The sequence below is a fragment of the Ipomoea triloba genome, chromosome 11 (genome assembly GCF_003576645.1).
Source record: "Ipomoea triloba cultivar NCNSP0323 chromosome 11, ASM357664v1".
In the NCBI taxonomy this organism is placed as follows: Eukaryota; Viridiplantae; Streptophyta; class Magnoliopsida; order Solanales; family Convolvulaceae; genus Ipomoea; species Ipomoea triloba.
In genome coordinates this window covers 15,491,276-15,513,625 of record NC_044926.1, presented here as the reverse complement: position 1 = coordinate 15,513,625, position 22,350 = coordinate 15,491,276, and the positions used below count along the sequence as shown (strand labels likewise).

At 35.7% G+C, this 22,350-nt stretch overlaps 2 protein-coding genes across 2 annotated transcripts; both read left to right on the top strand.

Moving 5' to 3' along the window:
* Window positions 1–15,236: 15,236 nt before the first annotated feature.
* On the top strand, window positions 15,237–20,263 carry LOC115996348 (lipoyl synthase, chloroplastic-like). Its single transcript, XM_031235556.1, has 7 exons — window positions 15,237–15,373; window positions 16,136–16,674; window positions 17,060–17,150; window positions 17,289–17,446; window positions 18,201–18,372; window positions 19,646–19,756; window positions 19,932–20,263. The coding sequence occupies exons 2-7, from the start codon at window positions 16,172–16,174 to the stop codon at window positions 20,016–20,018; spliced, it is 1,122 nt and encodes a 373-aa protein (XP_031091416.1). The 5' UTR covers window positions 15,237–15,373; window positions 16,136–16,171; the 3' UTR covers window positions 20,019–20,263.
* Window positions 20,264–21,391: 1,128 nt separating this feature from the next.
* Window positions 21,392–22,135, top strand: LOC115995981. Its single transcript, XM_031235124.1, has one exon. The coding sequence runs from the start codon at window positions 21,392–21,394 to the stop codon at window positions 22,133–22,135; it is 744 nt and encodes a 247-aa protein (XP_031090984.1).
* The last annotated feature ends 215 nt before the right edge of the window (window positions 22,136–22,350 follow it).

Sequence of the window (22,350 nt, the reverse complement as noted above, 5' to 3'; positions counted from 1 at the left end):
AATTTGCTCCTTGTCTTGAATATAAGTTTGAGGATGAGGTATGTGACCATTTTGAAACCCCCAATGAATATGTTGAGGGGGAACCATTCATACCTTTAGATGTTGATTCTGAATATACCGATAGTGAGTCTAGTCATACTCTTGTTGTTAAGGAGGTTTTGAATGTTCGCTCTTTAAAAGAAGATGAATCTCAAAGAGGTAATATATTTTGTGCTAAATGGTCAATAAGAGGGAATGCTTGTATTGTGGTAATAGGTTCTTGAAGTTGCACAAGTGTGGCTAGTGTAGCTATGGTTAAATTTCTTCAGTTACCTTTGCTTGATCACCCAAATCTTTATCGTTTGCAATGGTTAACCGATGCAAGAGAAGTTAGAGTAACAAAACAAGCTCTTATTCATTTATTTATTAACAGTTACTCTGATGAAATTTTGTGTGATAATAACCCAATGCAGGTTGCTCATATCTTGTTAGGTAGACTATGAAAATTTGATAGAAAAATAAGTTATGATGGAATGAGGAACACGTATGTGTTTCACATGAATGGAGTTAGATGTGTCTTGCTTACTTTGTATCCTAAACAAGTAGAAGAAATTCAATTAAGGTTGATGCAAACTCTCAAACCTGTAACACCCAATCTTCACACCTTAAATTTATTACAAAATCACTAATAATATATTGCGGAAGCTTATACATCTAACCAAAAGAAAATGGGTGTTACCGCCACGCTTAGGTATCTTTCCTATACCCAAACGCTAAGGCTAAACTTACAACATCAAATAACAATCCAAAGTCTAACTTACTACATATGAAAATAATCAATACAACCGGGTATTTCTTACAATGCTAAAACTTCCAGGGTGTCTATTCTAAGATAGAGTAGATCTCAACCTCAACTTCCATCATATTCATGTTCACCTGCAAAAATCATTTTAACACAAAAACAAAGGGGTGTATATCCCAAAATTAGCATATGCTAAGTAAGTTCCATTTCACCCCGTAAAATATAGGCTTGGGTTTTCATCATTTATCTCATAATATACTTTTTCAAAAAAAATATGTGGAGATATACTTTTCCAAAAATAACATATTTGTCAATGAGGATTAAATACCAAGTGGAGAGTCTTTAAGCTCTCTACATAACCACCACTAGGCATCATAGGCCAAACCAAAATCAAATTGGGGGATTCAACCCACACCAATACTCAAATTTCATAATTCATAAACCAAATTGGGGGATTCAACCCACACCAATATCAATCAATTAATTTTTCATAATGACTACAATTCCAAAGGTAAGTTGTGAGATTTCCGGCTCACACCGGCACCAATATTATTATCCTCCAAGACCAAATATGTATATATATAATTTCCAAAATATATCATTTCTTCATAATAAATATTTTCTTCAATAAAATCTATAATTTCCCAAAACATATTTTTCTCCACAATAATTCATTCCATAATAATATATCGTTCTTAATACATGTATATAACACCAAAATTCCAAGCCAAGCATTTACTCAACACACGGGTTTGACCCGTAAAAATCAATTCTCGACAATTCGAGAATCATACACATATTATGCAATGCATTTGTGATCACATGAACATTATTATGCACATAATTTGTAAAACATATAATTTTGATATCATATCATATCATATATCATCAAAATATACTTATATATATTGGGGCAAAATATATAATTTTAGTGAACATGAAATCTTACCCTTGAAGACCAAAACTCTCATCAACACTTAATGGGATTCTAGCCACTTGATAAGAAACTTGAGAGGCTAGATTTTCCTTCAAATCCTTTAAACACCAATAGCTAAATCCTCTCCTTTACTTGAAGACTTGTGAAGAGAATTTGGCTATGGATTCTTGAGCTTCAAGGAAGAAGATGAAGACTAATACTCTCTCTCTCTTATCTTTTTTTCCTCTCTAAATTTCGGCCAAGTGGGAAAAAAAATGGGAGATCAAGCTTTTATATTATCTCTTATAAGATAAGGATGAAAACATGTGGTATAGAAAGTGACACTTGTCACATTTTTGTGGTGGGTAAGGGAAAATATCTTTGGTTAGACTGTTATGGGTTAAAACAGATATAGTTACGGTAGAAAAATTAGAGAATTATAAATGGGCCAAAAAAAATTGGGTTAAAATAATTAATTTGGAATTGAGCTAAAGTTAGGTTCAGAACATTACGAAATAATCACATTTGGGCTTAGGGGTTTAAGTAGTAAAATAAAAAAAATAAGTTGACCCAATGCCCATAATAAAATAGTTAGATTTATATAAAATAATAATAATAATCCCTTTTTGAAAATATTTATTAAAATAATAATGTTAGGAAAATACGGGGTATTACAAAACCAACCTCGAAGAAAGAAGAATTAAGGAGAGTAAAGTGGAACCCCATATTTGGAATTGCAGTCGCCACTCCAATCCTCTAACTCAGTTTGTAGCCAAACAAAGAGACCACAATTAGTGATACAGTTGAAAGGACCAACCCAAGGTGTCAAAGTGTAGCCTCTCTTGGTAACTAAAAAGGATAGTAACCAAGAGAAAAGAAGGGGAGTCACTATTTACTCACTTTTATTTCAAAAGCATGCATTAAAATTCTCTAGATTTGTTTTTCATGTTTCAATTGATGGCGCACTTGCTAGATGTGGTAGAGATTTGTTCGCTTTTGATAAGTTCCAAAGATACCTAGGTAAAGGGTCTAATTAAGGTGCAATTGTTCTTACTTGGTATCCTTTTGTGGCTAATCTGTGGTGTTTTATACTTTAATGTGCTAATCAATTGCAAAGCTCTACTCTTGGCATACTTTAGATGATTTTATAGGTTCTTGAGGCTCAAAGGGAAAGCATGCGAACTTGGCAAAAGAAACAACCAAAGGAAGTGGCAGCAGAGCAGATCTACGTTCACTTCCACGCATGGAAGGTGGCGTGGGAAATATTCAGAGACTTCCACATTCACTTCCATGCATAGAGAGGAGCGTGGAGCAGTTTAAGTAAGTAGGTTTTTTCTGGGGCGGTCTTTCGGTGACCATGCTTGCCTCGACTTTTCAACATATTTCAGAGCATCTAGTCCTTGTGTCGCTCAGTTGGTGTTGACCATCATAATCTCTACTGGACCCTCGGTGATTACTTCCCACATCTCATCATGTAGGGCCGAGAGGTGCGCCTGAATACGCACCACCTTTCAGTCATCAAATTTTGAAAATTGAACACAAGATGCTTAGAAGAATGATGATAATCTATATTTTTATAAAAATACCTGCAAAGAGAAAAATGGATTTTAGGGTTTTGAAATGAGATCACCCGGCAGTACACTCCGAGTGTACCGATCAATGCAATTTCTCTGATACCACTTGTTGGTCCTGGTGAGGGTTTTGTACGAGTCTAAAGGGGTGAATAGACTCGTAGGAATTTGAAAATTTCTTCGCGATTAGTTAATCCTACCCGAGAGGTAAACTTAACTACTCGACCAGATTTTTTAATGCACAGCGAAAAATATTTGTTTTAACCCTTTTAGTATTCCTTGCACGTTTTGATTTGCTTTATTAAAACTTAGGTTTGGTTGTGTTAGATGAAAATGATAAAGCAGTAACGAGAGAGAGATAGAGAGAGTTTTTATAGTGGTTCGGTTGTTAATGAAACCTACTCCACTCTTCTTCACAACACGTGAAGGGATTGCACTATCTCCATAGTACAAACACCAAGTTTGCTCATTAAACACAAAGCTGGACGTGAACTTCACCCAGGTTTTTTTTTAACTCCTACCACTGTTGTAAAAATCGGCCTAAGCGCCCGTCTAGGCGCTAGGCGGCCCTAGGCCGTTCCGCTTTCGTTGCTAGGCGGTAAAAAATCGGTCGGCCGCCTAGTCGGCTGGCTAGGCGGCAAAATCGGCCTAGGCGGCCAACTCGGTCAACTCGGCCGAGTTGACCGATTTCATCCGATTTTGACCGAGTTATTCCGATTTTGACTGGTCGTTGGAGTCTAGACTGCTACGGTAAAGTTTTAAACTTTAAACATTTAATTTATTTCATTAGTTAATACATTTTATTCATTGATTCTATAATCTAATTTATTAATTAATAATTATTCATTTATTTGATTTATTTCATACTTCATTAATTAACAAACATTATTACCATATCCTGATATTTTTTATAGTTTGCTACTTTGAATCATTGGATGATTGATTGAATGTTGAAAATTGCAAGTTTGCCATTGTTTTTTTTGTGCCCGCCTAGCGCCGCCTAGATTCCGCCTAGGCCCCACCTAAGCCGCCTAGGCGCTAGGCGCTACCCGGGCGCCCGACTAGCGCCTAGCGCCTACTGCAACCATGACTCCTACAGAGTTTACTCCGCCTCTTTCTACTTCACCGAGTAGAGATATATAGGTTGAAGAAAACAAATTCATCTTCTCCAACTAGAAGGTCTTGGCATCTTTGAATCTAAATCTTCACACTTTGAAGCAACATAAGACTCCCTTAAACTGGATGTAGCTTTAACGCTTTAGGTCTCTCTTCTCTTTCACAGTACACTAGTCTTAACACTTGGAGTTTTGAAAGTTTTTTCGCACTTAGAATATAAGAATAACCAACACATTATTCTGAATTAGAAAAAGGTATTTATAGGCAGTGAGAAAAATAGTTTCGTTGGAGGAAAAACTATTTTCAAATTGCCTAAGGACCAGCGGGTAGAGACCGGCGGGTAATCTAGAGGGTAGGTGAGAGTTGTCAGATTTTCAACAGTTGTGACTTAAATTGCGTTGAACATTTACCTTTTTGTTCTGCACACGTTGTCAATGCATTTAAAGAAAATCGACCTTGGGATATGTTCCTAGGACTCACTTTGCCTTAGGACATAAACACTCACTTTAAGGTTTTGGACTGTACATAGAATGGTTGACCTCATCATTCGGTCTTGCAACATTTCGAAAGGTAGACCCTTCCACCTCTCGGTCTTTACAACCTTTCGGTCTTGATTGTGTTCTACTCTTCAACTCTTCATCTTCATCTTTAGTCTCGGACTAGATTTAACCATTCGGTTACTCTGCTTCTCGGTTCATTCGATCGCTGATATCTGCATTCGAGAGGTAACCACTCGTGTTACTCTACGACTCGTTGTCTTTGAGTGTGCTCTCGAGTGTCCATTCGGATAAATACATTTTAACTACTCGAGGTATTATGCGGATGATTCGAATGTTGAGCAGATGATTCTAAAGACTAAACTAATTGGGGGGTCTAGACTCCTATTGTTTGGTATCATCAAAATCTAATATAAAGTGTTCCAAACATACTTTTACTTGTTGCTATGATAATGCTCTCTTGAAGTTGTCAAACCTAGCTTTCTAGTGCTTCTACGCTCTTGAGCTTAGTCACACATTGTTCAATTCTCATGTGTCAGCCTCCAACCTCTCATATGTTGTTCGTAGACGATTGTTTTTTGTTTTTACAGGCTAACACAAGGGAGATCACCACTATGGAAAATGTGTTAGATACTTGTTATAATCCATCCGGACAATAGATAAATTTTGATAAATCATTGGTTTACTTCAACAGCTGTGACACCCCAACCTTTCACAAGCCGAGATAGCTAAACTTTAACACAAAAGCTGCCTATCTCAACTATCAAACATAACATAGCGGAAGCGATTTATAACCTAAGGGGTATCATGCCACATCTAGGTAAGAAAACACGGCCTAGACGCACAGGCTAACCAAAAACTGAACCAAACTGCATAGATATAAATCCTCAAGTAATATCAAAACATCCAAAATCTAAACAAGAGCATATAATCTCATCATTGGCACACAGGCCCAAACATAAAGTCTAAAACATCAACAACTAGTCTAAGCCGCCTCATAAAGATAAGCTCTAACGCGCTCTCGCTTAGACTTATTCCATACCTGGAAAACATACAAGAAACCATTAGCAAAAGACTGCTAAGCAACCACCACTCACACCCGCAAGGAAATACATATATATAAGAGGTAATTCCAGCAATGGTCCTCCGACTATGTTGATTTTTCAAAATTAGTCATCGACTTTTAATTTGGACAATTTAAGTCCCTTGACTTTCAAATTCTTTCCAATGTTGGTCCTTTCGTCAAATTTTGGTTAAGTTGAGGTAAAATGAAGGGGTAAAATTGTCCGTTCACCAGTATAGTGTATTATTACTCGTATTTCTCCTGTCCTATACACTATATATCTGAATATAATATCAGTCGAAGAGACATCGACTGAGATTATATGGCTTCGATTGAGACTTCGACTGAGATTATATTCATATATACAGCGTATCGGACAAGAGAAATATGAGTAATAATACTCTAAATAGGTGAATGGATAATTTTACCCCTTCATTTGACCTCAACTTAACCAAAATTTGATGAAAGGACCAACATTGGAAAGAATTTGAAAGTCAAGGGACCTAAATTGTCCAAATTAAAAGTCGGGGACTAATTTTGGAAAATCAGCATAGTCGGAGGACCATTACTGGAATTAACTCTATATATAATAAGTTTGCAAATAGGTTTACACACCCATATAGAATATATACACCAACGAACTGTTCAATACTTAAAATCGGATACTCAACAACAACACGTTGAATAAAGGATAAACCAAGACTCCTCAACAATACCAATATCCAACATAATTGCACAAGACAACAAGTCTATAGCGGAATATCAACCGAATCAAGAATTCAATAGAATACTCATAAGAAAACAACCAAACCAGAATATATCCAAGAATAATCAACAACCAACGAGATATGATATAACTCAAGAATTAAGTAAAGAGACCAAACGGACCTCAACCTAAGGATAAGTACCAACCCTTACCCTCCAACCAACTTACCAATCATCAAACCCAAACTCAGTTCACAGAGGCAGATAATGCCCGATTCATGATGGCAAATGGTGCCCAAATATACAGAGGCAAATGGTGCCCAAATATACACGGAGGCAAATGGTGCCCAAATACATGGAGACAAATAGTCCTCAAATACACAAAGGCAAATAGTGCCCAAATACACAAAGAACAACCACAAACAACTCCCAGGTAATATAATCAAGGATTCAACTAACCAAGAGACTCAAAAGATGGACCAAGAGATATGAATAAATACTCAAAAGCCAAGGTGGAATACTCAACAAAATATCCAAACAAGTTCCAGAATTAGAGATGAATCAACAAGACAACAGATCAACAGATCAGCTACTGGAAACAGAACTGGAAATGAACTGGCGGAGCACCCTCACGGAGCACCTTGTTCCGCCAACGTACCCCACCAACACTAACGGAACACACCAACAGAGCTACCCCTTCCGCCGAACTCTTCCTCTAGTTCTAACGGAACACACCAACGGAACACCATGTTCCGCCAAACCCTTCCACCAGTGTTCTTACGGAACTTCCAACGGGACACATTATACCATTGAAACGCACAACAAGAACAACTCCAACGCACAGAATCAGACTTAGACAGAATACGGAATACTCACTCCCAGAATACAAAAATATGATCAGATTGCCCAGATTACACATTTCAGAAGCCAAATAAACATGGAATCCATCACGATAAATGTTCGTACACATCAAGATGCAAAGGATCAAGAACACAAGTTCAATAATCCATCAAAATAGCTCACAAATCATCAAGAACAAAGGCTAGATCAAGGAATTTCCATAGGATTCCAAATCACCAAATAATATTCATAGATCAAGAGTGTAAAATAGGTTTTAGTGGACATGATGGTTACCTCTTGAAACACACTTCACCCAAGAACTCTCAAACCTCCTCACAAAGCTCCACCTCCACCTTGATCATCTTTTTCCCAAAAGATCCCCAAAAGAACAACATAAGAACTTGTATAAAGATTATGAAAATAACATGATGCAAGGTACATTCCTAAAGATAGACACTTACCCAAGCCTTAACAATCCTAAAAGAGCAATCTTGGCCTTGGATCTTGAAGAAGGAAGTGTAGGATTCACTTAGGGTTCTTTAGAGGTGAAAGGAGTAGGATGGATTATATTTGCAGGAAATGAAAAGGGAAATAGGGTTGCAAGTACAAGACTTTTATATTAGTAGGGAAAGATCATTACATATATCATGTATGTATCAACTAGGGTAAGACATAAAATAATGGGCCCTTATAAAATGGGTCTCACGTTATTTATTATACTACTAGTTTGTAAGGAATTAATCCTTCAAGAATGAATGAATATATATATATATATATATGTGTGTGTGTGTGTGTGTGTGTGTGTGTGTGTGTGTGTGTGTGTGTGTGTATATATTGGGCCATTATAAAAATACTCTTACTTATAAGAATTGTAAGGATCCAAATTAGAATAAATCCCTTACAAGAATTAAATCAAGAATTGGGCTTTTTAATAAATAAATAATTCCGGGTTCAAGAAATATATATATATATATATATATATATATATATATCAATTGGAAAGACTAAGCCCAATTAAATCAAATAAATCGCCCGGTGGAAATAATTACCGGTCTCAAGGCTTGAACGAATTTTCGGGGTGTTACAACAGCAATACGGATCAGTAGGGCAAAAGAGAAGTGGTGGATACTCTGGGTGTTAAGGAAGCGAACACTACAAGCAAATATTTAGGCTTATCATCCCTCATTGACAAAATGAAAACAGAAAAGAGAGATTTTGGGCTTCATTCCTTAAGGACAAAATTCTCACTAGGATTTGCAGGTGGAATGCTATATTTTTTGTCGGGCTGGTCATGAGATTTTACTGCAAAACGTCTTCTAGGCAATGCATTCCTATGCAATGATGGTTTTCATATTGCCTATAGAGCTGTGCAGAGAGATTGAAGTTTTGATGAATGACTACTGGTGGACGGGCTAAGTAGGAACTAGTAGAGGCATCAAGTGGAAATCGGGAAAACCTAGGAGGGATTATGTACACAAAAAGCAGCGGGAGGTATGAGCTTTTTGAAACTTAGAAAAATGAATTTGGCATTACTTGGCAAACAAGCATGGAAACTGATACCATGGTTGAAAAAATCGCTAGGCACTCGTGTATTATTTTATTTTTTAAAAATTTGTTTAATTTTTTTATATTTTAAAATTTTTTAAGACTTGATAATTATAAACTATTTAATACTTTAATAGTTAATACTAAAATATTAAATATTAACTTAAAAAAATCTAGGGTTTGAATGATTTAGAGTTATTTCATCCAAAACGACGTTGCTTTGAATAAAATAATCAATTTTTTTTTTTAAAAAAAAACAAAAAAAGGAAACAATATCTAATCGGCCGACTAGTCAGCCTAGGTGGTTGGCGCCTAGCCGGCCGGCTGCCTAGACCACCGATTATAGTGATACGCTAGGCGGCCAGGCGCGATTTTTGCAACATTGTTTATTACTAATTACTAAACATGCGTCCATGGTAGTGCGAGTATATAAAGCCTGGTACTATTGAACATGTCCAATTTTTGAAGCTAAACCAAGAAACAACCATTCCTTTAACTGGATGGGAATTATTGAAATAGAGAGTGTGATGAAGGAGTGATGTAGAAAAAGAAAAAGAGATGGTTGCACCTGTAATACCCCGTATTTAATTCAAGCCTTGAAACCTGGTAATTAATTCTACCGTGTCATTAATTTAATTTAATTGGGCTCCGACCTTTCCATAGAAATATATTTCCCATCCGGAATTATTTATTTGTTCCAAGGCCCAATTCCTTGAATTAATTTTGTAAGGGATATTCTTTAATTGGATCCTTTCTATTCCTTACAAGTATATTAATTATGTAATGGCCCGATCATTGGAAGGACCATATTTATATTCATTAAATTAATATTGGGTGTGGATGACCCATTTCTTACAAATAAGCCCATGTCTTACTTTAATACCCTAATATGATATATACATGATATATGTAATGTTTTTCCCTACTCATATAAAAGTCTTGTACTTACAACCCTATCTCTCTTTCATCTTTCCTGCAAAATACATTTCTTCCTACTCTTTCACCTCTAAGAACCCTAAGCATATCCTACACTTCATCCTTCAAGATTTCAAGCCAAGATTGCTCTTTTAAGGTCTATAGCTGTAACACCCCGTAAATTCGTTCAAGCCTTTCGTTCGATAATTAATTCCTTGGGCAATTTAATTTAATTCCAATTGGGCTAATTCCTTCAATTTGATATATATATATATATATATGTATATATTTCTTGAGCCTAATTTAATTATTCTAATCAAGAGCCCAACTAATTGAATTTATTCTTGTAAGGGATTTTATTTAATTTGGACCCTTACAACCTTTGTAATTAAATAATCCTACAAGCCCACATTCTTGATCATACATTATATATATATATATATTGTTTCTAAGACATCTTATGGGCTAATTCTTGTATTTAATTTGTAAGGGGTGAATTTATTAAGCCCAACTTACTAGTCTTGATTATATTTAATTTCCTACACCCACTATTCTATAAGTTACTTAAGCCCACATCATTTAATGTCTTACACCCTAAATATTGTATGTATTCTTAGTATATATTTTGAAGATCAAAATACCCTAAAGACTTTCACTCCTTTCTTCCTCCCTACTCTACTCTCTCACGCCACTTTCCACTCCATATTTCCCTAAAATTGATCTTCATTTCTCCTACAAGTTTTCAAGTCAAGATTGCTACTTTAAGCTTGTTTAGGATTGGGTAAGTGCATCTAGCCTAGAATCTACCTTGCATTTTATGGTTTTGCTAGTCTTTTTGCATATTCTTATAATGTTCTTTTGGGGTTCTTTGGGAAAAAGATGATCATCAAGAAGGTGGGGCTTTGTGAGCATTGCTAGAGGCTTGTTGGAGTAGGAAAAGCTCTTTGAGGTAACCACTATGTCCATCAAAATCTATTTTGTTCACCTATTCTATATATGATGTTCTTGGTGTTGGAAATCCTGAAAATTCTTGTTGTTAGCCTATTTCTTGGATGTATTTTGTTGGTTTTCATCTTGATCTTTTGCCTTGTGTTGTATGATCAATGATGTTATGGATTTCCTTATTTTTGGACTCTAAATTGGATGAAATGTGAGTGTATTTGGTCTGATTTTGTATTCTGGAAGTTGGATTTGTTCATGTCTGTTCTCGGTTCTGGAATCTGGAAATTGGGTTGGCCTTGCGGAAGACCCGGACGGCACAATGTAACCCGCGAGGGCGATCCGCAAGGTGGCGACGGTGGTGTCGGGCGGAGGGGAGAGGCCCGTTGAGGGAGACCGTCTCCTCTTTGCGGAGGAGGTCGGCGGAGAGGTGTGCTCCGTTGCGGTGTTCCGTTAGGCCACTGGGAATTGATTTCCAGTGAGCAGTTTCGCTGTTGTTGTTGTCTGTTGTTCTCCTTTGTTCTGATTATTGTTGGATTGTTTTGTTGGGTATTTTACCATGTCTTTGGAGTATTTATTCATGTCATTTATTGGGTATTTTATACCTTAGCTTGGAGTATTGATTCATGTCTTTGGTTTCCATTTTTGGTATTCTTGATCTATNTCGGTCCCTGTGATTGGACTTCGGTCCCTGTGATTGGGCTCATCACCCCTGTGTACCGGTTTTCCGGGTTTGGCTCTTGACCACTGACTTTGGGTTGGTCACCCCTGTGTACCGGTTTTTCCGGGATTGACTCTTGACTCCTGACTTCTGACTATGTGGTTTGACTTGGTTTGGTGGTTGGGTTGACTTGGTTTGGAGGTTGGAGTTGGGGTTCCTTCTTGGTCCGTTTTGTGAGCTCTTTATGCTAATTCGGTCGATACCTTATGGATCTCGGTTATGGTTCGTTATTGCATTATGCTTTGTTGTTGGCTATTGGCTTTGTTTGACTGAGTCTTGGTTTGTGATTCGTTCAGCTTATTATTGTTGAGTATCGTTTTCAACTACTGAACAGTTCGTTGGTGTTTATATTCTATATGGGTGTGTAAACCTATTTACAAGCTTATGTATATCTATATCTCCTTGCGGGTGTGAATGGTGGTTGCTTAGCATTCTTTTGCTAATGGTTCTTTGTGTGTTTTCCAGGTATGGAGTAGTTATGCGAGAGCGCGCTAGAGCTTTCCTTATGAGGATGTTTAGCCTTAGTTTACCTTGTTTAGACTTTGGTTTTGGCCTGTGTGCCTTGAGATATTATTAGTATACTCTGGATTAGTGGTTTGAGTACTTTCGATGATTGTGGATTATGTTTTGAGAATTTTATCTTGGTTTATATCTATGACAGCTTAGTCCGTTTTTTTGATTAGCCTGTGCATCTAGGCTGTGTTATACCTAGATGTGGCATGATGCCTCACAAGTTTTGAAATCGCTTCCGCTATGTTACGTTTTATAGTTGAGATTGGCAGCTTTTGTGTTAAAGTTTAGCTATCTCAGCTTGTGAAAGGTTGGGGTGTCACAATAGCACTTGGGTAAGTATTTCTCCTTAGGAAGACATCATTTCTCATCATGTTTTCATAGTCTTTTATAAGTTCTCATTATATCCTTTTGGGGATCTTTCTTGGGAAAAAGATGATCAAGAAGGAGGTGGTGTCTTGTGAGGTGTATTGAGGATTGCTTGGTTGAGAAGAGCTCCAAGAGGTAACCATCCATGTCTCACTAAACCTATTTTCACTCATGATCTATATATATGATTTGGTGTTGGAATCCTGTGAATTTCTTTGGGTTATAGCTTTGTTTGATGGTTTGTGAACCTTTATTTGTAGATTGTTGGACTTGTGTTCATCATCCTTTGTATCTAGATGTGTGTGAGTAATTCTTGTTATGGATTCCATGATTTATTGGCTTCTGAGATGTGTAGTCTGTGTATTCTGAGCATGTTTCGCAGTCTGGATTAAATCTTCGTGTGTTCTGTTCTGTAATCTAGGAGGGGTGTTCTTGCGGAGGTGGGTGGCGGTATAATGTGTCCCGCCAATCTCTTCCTCAAGAACACGATGGTTTGGTATGGCGGGGAGGTGCGATCCGTGAACTTCCTCCGCAATCTTCTTGCGCTATAGTTCGGCGGACCAGGGCATTCCGCTACTGTGTTCCGTTAGTTCATCTGTGATTATGATCCAATGTTTGTTTTTCGATTCTTGAACTCTGTTTGATTCCTTTGATTCTGGAATGTGTCCTGAGCATTTGGTTGAGTATTTCACTTTGATTCTTGATCATTTATTCATGATCTTTAGTCATTCATCATGATTTATTGAACTAGTATTGTTAGCTTATTCCTTGGCTATCATTCTGAGTATGTACTGTGTTTACATTCTGAAAGGAACACTGTTGGTGGGTGATTCTTTGGGTATGAATATGAGTTTGGTATGTGGAGACCTTGACTCCTTACGAGTATCTCCTTATCTTGTCGAGTCTTTGATATCCTTTGGGAAGTGGTTGGTGGAATTATGGTTTATGTGTGGTTGGTATTGTTTGGGGTATTGTATGCCTCCGTAATTAGGCCTGTGTGCCTCTATGATTGGGAAGTGGGTACCTCTGTGATAATGGGTTTGTGTGCCTCTGTGATAGTGGGCTCGTATACCTCTGCGTTGTGATATTGGTTTGATGGTTGGTATTGTATTTTGGTGCTTGTTCCTTGGTATTGTGGGTTGTTGGTTTCCTTTGTAGTTACTTGATTGAGTCGTATTTCAATTGATATCTTGTTGTTCCTTTGTGATTATTCTGTTGGAGTTATAATTCAGTTGGTACCTTGTTTATAGACTTGTTATCTGGTATATCCGTATTGGATGTTGGTTTTGTTGGGAGAGTCTTGGTTTGTGACGTATTCAGCTCATTGTTGTTGAGTCTCTGATTTTAAATAAAGAACAGTTCGTTGGGGGTGTATATTCTATACGTGTGTGTAAACCTATTTACAAACTCTATTACATTATGTATCTTCTCACGAGTGTGAGTGGTTGGTTGCTTAGCATTCTTTTGCTAATGGTTTCTAAACTGTTTTCCAGGTATGCCATAGTCTGAGCCGAGAGCGCGATAGAGCTAGTCTCCCTTTGCGATGCCTAGACTAGTTTTTATATTAGACTTGTTGGGCCTGTGAGCCTCAGAGATGGATTATGTTTTGACATTTACCTTTGTTTTACCCTTTTGGATTGAAGTTATGGATTTTTAGCCTGTGCACCTAGGATGGATTGTACCTAGGTGTGGCATGACACCCTGGATTGAAGTTATGGATTTTTAGCCTGTGCACCTAGGATGGATTGTACCTAGGTGTGGCATGACACCCTTGAGGTTTTATATATGCTTCCGCTATGTTATGAGTAGTTTTCTGAGATTTATAGCTGTTATGTTTAAGTTATGCCTGTCTTAGCGAAAAGAAAGTTGGGGTGTCACAGCACCACCACCATAGGAGGTGATCCTTGGTCGCTTTACGAGGAAAATCTTTGCGTGCAGACTGCCCTACTTGATAACATCGCAAATGGCCCAATGAAGTCACTATTTAACATGCATGGGACTGGTTGGAATGTGGAATGCGTGTGAGATGTGTTTGACGATAGAGATACCTAACTTATACTTAGCATACCACTCAACGTGTGAAAGCCTCCAAATTCCTAGACATAGCTGGTATTGAAAAGAAAAATGTGACTACTTTGTAAGAAGCTACTACCATCACCCGATGGGAGCAGTGGCTCATGAACGTTCCTAGAATAAAATTTGATCGCTTAATGTTCCTCCGAAAGTGAAGACGTTATCTTGGCAGCTCACATCGTGTTTCTTACCAACAAGATATGCCCTTGTAGCCAAACGGGTGCCATGTTTGTTATTATATCATATGTGGTTGAAGGAGCTGGCAATTAACAATGTTGATATTGAAACTAACTCGCAATAATTTTTTATGCTATTACTTCTGCACCTTTTATTTCTACTTTAGGCATTGTTATTGACAATATTAAGGAAGTTACATCCTTATTTAATGATGTGCGCTTTATATTTTTCAAGTGATCTATGAATCGTGGTGCCGCTCACATTGATGTTCTGTAAGCCATTTCGATATCAGGTTGGAGTGAGTGGTTGGTGATCACTCTGTCGTCTTGTCTTGCTAATGTTCTTTATTCTGATTTAATGCCCTATTTTTTCCTTTCAAAAAAATTTAAATAAATAAAATAAAATGGGGTTTGAGTGTAAAGGTTAAAAACCTGGAGGATCTCCCCAATAAATCCTGAAAAGGTATAGGGAAATGGAAGACGGCGATGAGGCGGAGAAATCAATGGAGATTGGTAAAGGTTACGCGATTAGTTGCACAGACTTTCTCTACAGCTCTACGGCTGTTCTTCCTTCTTGTACGCATTCAAGTCCAGCCTTCTGTGTCTTCTTCTATCCTTTACTTCTTCACCACGAGTGTACGACAGCCGCCAACTTCACTCTTTAATTTGTAATATTTATTTACAATATGTGAATTGATGAATTTTGAATTTGTTGTGCGTCTGTTAGTTTCTTTTGCTTTTGTAAATTTTCTGTTGCGTCTCTCTCTGCAATTTGGATTTTTCTTCCTAATTTGTTTGGGTATTTGAATTCTTGGTTAAAAATTAATTCTCCAAGACTCTGAGTTCGAATTCAGGGTATTTTGCTCCCTCTAAGAATTTCAAGGATACTGCTTTGCCATTGCTTATTTGCTTTCTCAATTGATAGCTACGCAGTGTGATAGAATTTTGTTATGATGCTAGAAATCTACTAATCTAGAATGTGGACTTAGCTAAATCTTCTTTGGGTTTTCTTCCCTTTTGTATGATAGTATCGTGTGATTATCTATGCAAATTAACCATTGTTTCATAATACATTTGCTTGGTTTTGCTTTAGATATGGGCTTGATTTTTTAGTTGATAGAGAATTAGTGCAGTTTGAGAAAATAGTCTGCTTTTTTTTTAATGAGAAATATGGGTGAGTAAAGATGTGATGGAGCTAAAGATTATAGTGGTTTCAGAATATGAGAGTGTAGAGGAGTTCTATGCCATAGCTCATAAAAAAAATATTGTATTGTAATTTATGATGTATTTTTTATTTGAACCTTTTTATTGATGTTTGATATTTTCTCATGGGCTTCTTTGAATTGTTTGAACATTGCCCCTACTAAAGTTTTTTCCTGGTTCCACCCCTGCATTCAGGTCAATTCCTATTTTTGAGTGAAGAAGAGAAGGGAAATGATTCAGCAATGTTATCCTCCCAGAACTCCAATCTCTCCTTTTTTCAGCAATAAAGCTCTTTGCAGTTCATCTTCTTCATTGTCTTGTGTAAGACCTAGAGCTATATGTAGAGGAGTGGACATCAGCTGTGAGTCTATGGAGGAGAAGAAGCCCAAAGCAAATCCGTATCCAGGCAGAATGGGCCCACATACGGGAAGAGATCCTAATGTCAAGAAGCCGGGATGGCTGAGGCAGAAGGCTCCTCAAGGGGAGAAATATCGGGAGGTTAAGGAGACACTATCTGGTCTCAAGCTACATACTGTGTGTGAGGAGGCACAGTGCCCCAACATTGGTGAGTGCTGGAATGGAGGCGGAGACGGCATTGCCACTGCCACAATCATGGTCCTTGGAGACACCTGCACCCGTGGCTGCAGATTCTGTGCCGTTAAGACCAGCGGCAACCCTGCTCCTCCCGATCCCTTGGAGCCCTTACACACTGCCCAAGCTGTTGCTAGCTGGGGGTAGGGGATACAATTTTCTTTATTTACATCCAAATTATTGAAATACTTGTATTCTTTTGATAATTATGTTTATTTGATACTAGTGTGCCAAAACTCAAAAGGTCTACTTTGAAGCCCGAGTTTATGAAAATTGGAGTGAAGATAGCAAGGGAAATTGAAACAGAATTCAACTCCTTTTAGGAACAACTTAAACAAGACTACTCCAGTTAATGGGTTAAAGCCAAAATTGAGTCTCTAATAAGTATCAACCACGTTCTAGCATATATTTAGCTAGTAGTCATGGCATTCCAAGCTCCTAGCATCGAGAAGAATAATTGGAGCACCTGATTGCATTTTTACATAAATTGTCATAATTCATCATTTCATCTTGAATTTCCTCCTGCAGTGTGGACTATATTGTTTTAACCAGTGTTGATCGTGATGATTTACCTGACGGTGGGAGTGGTCACTTTGCTGAAACTGTCAGGACCTTGAAGGTCAACACTTTTCTTTGTATATCATAATAACTTAATTGCTTTTCATTACAATTTTTCTTTGTTCTGCATGGGAAGATTAAAAACGGACAACTGCATTAATTTCAGGGCATTTTATGCGACATTTGATTCTTTTAACAGATACTTAAGCCAGACATTATGGTTGAGTGCTTGACTTCTGATTTTCGAGGGGACCTGGATGCTGTATCAACTCTAGTTCACTCTGGATTAGATGTTTTTGCCCACAACATTGAGACTGTGAAACGACTTCAACGTATTGTTAGAGATCCTAGGGCTGGGTAAGTTTGCTAAAAGTTTTTCCTTAAATTTCCACAATGACTATAAGAACAGAAAAATTAGCTGTTTTTTGCCTTGCATTTTTATACACTTTGACATCTTCTCTCTCTTTCTCTCAAAATTTTTAAATTTATATATTTAGATGTGGGAAGCAAGGTGGTAATTGAGGGTTCTTAAACTTGTATTTGCTATACTCTGTTTCATTTTTTTTGTTTTTTTGGAAACAACTCTGTTTCATTTCTAATTATGAAGAATTCTGAATCAGAAATTGAACATTGCTTTACCATTTTGATTGGCTTACCAAACAATAAATGAAAACAAGTTAAATGCATTACCATCATTGCTCTCAAGGTGTAGAAAGGATTCTGTTTGTGTGTTTTCCTTGATTTTTAAAAAAAAATTGGTAAGCTTCTATTGCTTGAGTTTGATTTATTCTTTAGTTTTAAGCATAATTCCTTTTTATTGTTGAACCTTAGAGTATAATGACTAATGTATAGCATTTTGAATGACATGCCTTATCAAAATCAAAGTCTTCATTAAGCATAGATCCTATTCTTCATAAGTGCTGCTCTCTTGTTGTGAAGTAAACTTCATCAAGAAGAGGACTTGGATACAAATCTGCATATCAGAATTGCATTTCAATTCACTTATTACCAAAAATTGAGGAGGATTTTGCTTCGTGATTTCATTTCCTTATAGTGCAACCTTCAATCACATCATTTTAGTGAATGCTTAGTATTTAATGGGATTGTGCAGGTATGAACAGAGCCTATCTGTCCTTAAACATGCAAAGCTCTTTAAGGAAGGAGTGGTAACAAAAACTTCTATCATGCTGGGACTGGGTGAAACTGATGATGAGATAAAGGAAACCATGACTGATTTACGGGCAATAGATGTTGACATTATGACATTTGGACAGTATTTACAGGTAAGTATAATTGCTATCTGGCTGGGATCTACTTTAGGCTGTGTAGCATGCTGGATTGCACTTGATAATCTAGGAACCTATGTAGAAAAAGAGCAACTAGTTTTCATCTTCCTTTTTCAATGCAATTCAAAGAGTTAAAACCACATTAAGGGCTGGATAATGAACCTTTTTGGTGGCAATAAGTTGCTCCATTTGAACCTGAATGATTTGAGCAGTGTCACTGTCACAGAAACCACACTCTTTTTTTTGTTTTGTTTTGTTTTGTTTTTTTTTTTTGTTTTTTTTTTTTTTTTTTTTTTGTTTTTTTTTTTTGTTTTTTTTTTTTTTTTTTTTTTGTTTTTTTTTTTTGTTTTTTTTTTTTTTTTTTTTTTGTTTTTTTTTTTTGTTTTTTTTTTTTTTTTTTTTTTGTTTTTTTTTTTTGTTTTTTTTTTTTTTTTTTTTTTGTTTTTTTTTTTTGTTTTTTTTTTTTTTTTTTTTTTGTTTTTTTTTTTTGTTTTTTTTTTTTTTTTTTTTTTGTTTTTTTTTTTTGTTTTTTTTTTTTTTTTTTTTTTGTTTTTTTTTTTTGTTTTTTTTTTTTTTTTTTTTTTGTTTTTTTTTTTTGTTTTTTTTTTTTTTTTTTTTTTGTTTTTTTTTTTTGTTTTTTTTTTTTTTTTTTTTTTGTTTTTTTTTTTTGTTTTTTTTTTTTTTTTTTTTTTGTTTTTTTTTTTTGTTTTTTTTTTTTTTTTTTTTTTGTTTTTTTTTTTTGTTTTTTTTTTTTTTTTTTTTTTGTTTTTTTTTTTTGTTTTTTTTTTTTTTTTTTTTTTGTTTTTTTTTTTTGTTTTTTTTTTTTTTTTTTTTTTGTTTTTTTTTTTTGTTTTTTTTTTTTTTTTTTTTTTGTTTTTTTTTTTTGTTTTTTTTTTTTTTTTTTTTTTGTTTTTTTTTTTTGTTTTTTTTTTTTTTTTTTTTTTGTTTTTTTTTTTTGTTTTTTTTTTTTTTTTTTTTTTGTTTTTTTTTTTTGTTTTTTTTTTTTTTTTTTTTTTGTTTTTTTTTTTTGTTTTTTTTTTTTTTTTTTTTTTGTTTTTTTTTTTTGTTTTTTTTTTTTTTTTTTTTTTGTTTTTTTTTTTTGTTTTTTTTTTTTTTTTTTTTTTGTTTTTTTTTTTTGTTTTTTTTTTTTTGTCTTGCTTAAGCTAAAGTTTAAAGAAACCTTGCTTTTCATAGCAGCTAACAGCTATCATAGTGCACACAAATACTTGTACCTATCAAACATTAATCCACACTAATTCCATATATGCAGCCAACTCCATTACATCTCACTGTCAAAGAGTTTGTTACTCCTGAAAAGTTTGCATTTTGGAAAGAGTATGGGGAGTCGATTGGGTTCCGATATGTTGCCAGTGGGCCTCTGGTAAGACTTCATACTTTATCGCTTTTAGAATGATAATTGTCATAGCTGGAGAAATTCTATTAGCTTTTAGTTGAGAAAATGTTATATTTTGTTCATGTGAAGTGTTAAAGCTATCTAGTTTACTAGTTATCCCCCTATAAAATTTGCAATGAACTTTAAATTTGAACTTGCTCAGGTTCGATCGTCCTATCGGGCTGGAGAACTGTATGTTCAGAATCTGGTGAAAGAACGGACCAAACAAAGATCTGCAGAGTTAAAATAGCTTTTAGCTACACAAATTCAAGATATAGCTTCGATTTTGATGTCATTGTTTTGCCATGTTCACATTCTTAGATTTGGTTCTTCATTGCAAGAGTAAACAGATTATGAATTCAATGTTCCCTTCATACATACAAAACCAAACTAGGGTTGAAGATGAACACAAATTTTAAATTTTCATTTCAGGAGCAACTCTTTAATACGTTTTGAAGAAACAAAAACAGAAAATGCTATGGAAGAATTGAAGTACATATAATTTCAAATTTGATAGCATTGGAAAGGAGACTCTGTAATACACAACTCTTTATTCAACACGTGCTCAAAATGAGTCTTACACATAAATAATGTACATTATGCATGTGAATAATGTATCTTATGCATATAAAAATGGACATTGTATATTTAACAAGGTGTGAACACGAATTGAATCGAGTCAAATATCTTACTATTCGATTCGAATTCGACTATTTTGAGAACTATTCGTATTTGTATTCGATAAATATTCGAATTTAAAATTTTATTCGGAGTTAATACCACAAATGGTCCTCTGACTACTTGGCTAGTACTCCTTTTAGTCCTCGACTTTCAATTCGACCACAAATGGTCCTCGGACTTTCATTTTTGACCACAAATAGTCCTCACTTAAAATTTCTATTAAATAGGTGTTAAATCTAGGGATAATATTGTCAAATTGATAAATATTATTATGATTACTTCTTTTTTAGAATTATATGACAACCTGATTAATTTCAAACATTAAGTTAATAAATATAAGAATAAAATAGACGTGATAAATTTCATAAATGAACAAATTAAATAAAAACCAATGATTGATGTTTGTAATTTGTACTTGATTAATTATATTAATTCACCGGTGGTGGCTTTCAGTTATGTCGCAAACAAAATGTTTGATTGATTAATGAAAAGTGAAAACTATTAATCGGCCATGTATGAACAATCATGAAGTGATGGAAGCAAGGTTTTTGAAAAAAATTTCTTTCATTTTAATCTGTTGGTTAAATTAAAAATAGATAGCTCTAATATTAAATCTTCATTTTGTACGCATAATTAAGAGAATAAGGTGTATTGTCTTTTTATTTTGGAGTATTTATATTCGTTAATTGTTTCAATTATGCTTGTTGGTGAAAAATTATAAACATTTTTTATTTTATGACCATTATATATATATATATATATATATATATATATATATATATCAATTTGACAATAATGCCCTAGATTTAACACCTATTTAACAGAAATTTTAATGGAGGACTATTTGTGGTCAAAAATGAAAGTCAAGGGACCATTTGTGGTCGAATTGAAAGTCGAGGACTATTTGTGGTATTAACTCTTCTTTTTTCAGCTTGTTTTTCCATGAAGACTATCATATGGAACTGTCAAGGAGTAGCGTCTAAGTGCTTTCTTAGAGCTCCGAAATGGCTTCTGAGCAAACACCGTCCGGACATGCTCTGTTTAGTGGAAACTAAAACGTCAGGTAGCAATGCCAACTTTATCTGCATCAAGCTTGGCTTTGAAAAGTGGGCAAGAGTCGAAGCCCTTGGATTTAGTGGAGGCATATGGATTTTATGGTCGAATGGGTTGACAGTGGATATTCTACAATCCCATCCACAATATGTGCACATGTCTGTAAGGGAATTGTCTGGGAGAAGGTGGAACTTCTCTGTAGTCTATGGCAGCCCTTCTCTGTACCTTCGTCGGCGTCTCTGGAATTCTCTAAGTAGGGAGAAAGTGCAGGTGAATCACCCCTGGCTGATTGCGGGTGACTTCAATGCGATTGCTAGTCATGAGGAATGCTCGAACCCTCACAACCCCGGGAACCACAGGAATGGGGACTTCAGAAATTGGATATTCCGAGAAGCGCTGGTTGATCTTGGATTCTCGGGTCAGAAGTTCACTTGGAGGCAGGGAAGGGATGATGAGAATTTTAAAGCGGCCAGGCTCGACCGTGCTCTTAGCTCCATGGATTGGTTAGACCTCATACACGAAAAGAAGGTGACTCACCTCCCGACGCTCGGATCTGATCACTGCCCGTTACTAATTGACTTTGATACTCAGAGTAAGAAGAAAGAGAAAAGTTTCCTTTTTCAAGGGGCTTAGACTGGTCACCACTTGTTCATGGACTTCATTAGTCAACACTAGAATAGAGAAGATACAGTGTGGCAAAATAAGGATGGGATGGCCTTAAAATTAACTGAGTGGAACAGAAATGTGTTTGGAAATATCCACCAAAGGAAAAATAAGTTACTACGTAGGCTTGAAGGGATCCAAGTATAGGTTGCACACGCACGCCATGTGGGACTGCTCAAATTGGA

Coding starts and splice junctions, on each gene's coding strand:
- LOC115996348 (XM_031235556.1), top strand. CDS start 16,172: ATGATTCAGCAATGTTATCCTCCCAGAACTCCAATCTCTCCTTTTTTC. Junction 17,151..17,288: donor AAACTGTCAGGACCTTGAAG/GTCAACACTTTT, acceptor TTCTTTTAACAG/ATACTTAAGCCAGACATTAT. Junction 17,447..18,200: donor GTTAGAGATCCTAGGGCTGG/GTAAGTTTGCTA, acceptor GGGATTGTGCAG/GTATGAACAGAGCCTATCTG.
- LOC115995981 (XM_031235124.1), top strand. CDS start 21,392: ATGAAGACTATCATATGGAACTGTCAAGGAGTAGCGTCTAAGTGCTTT.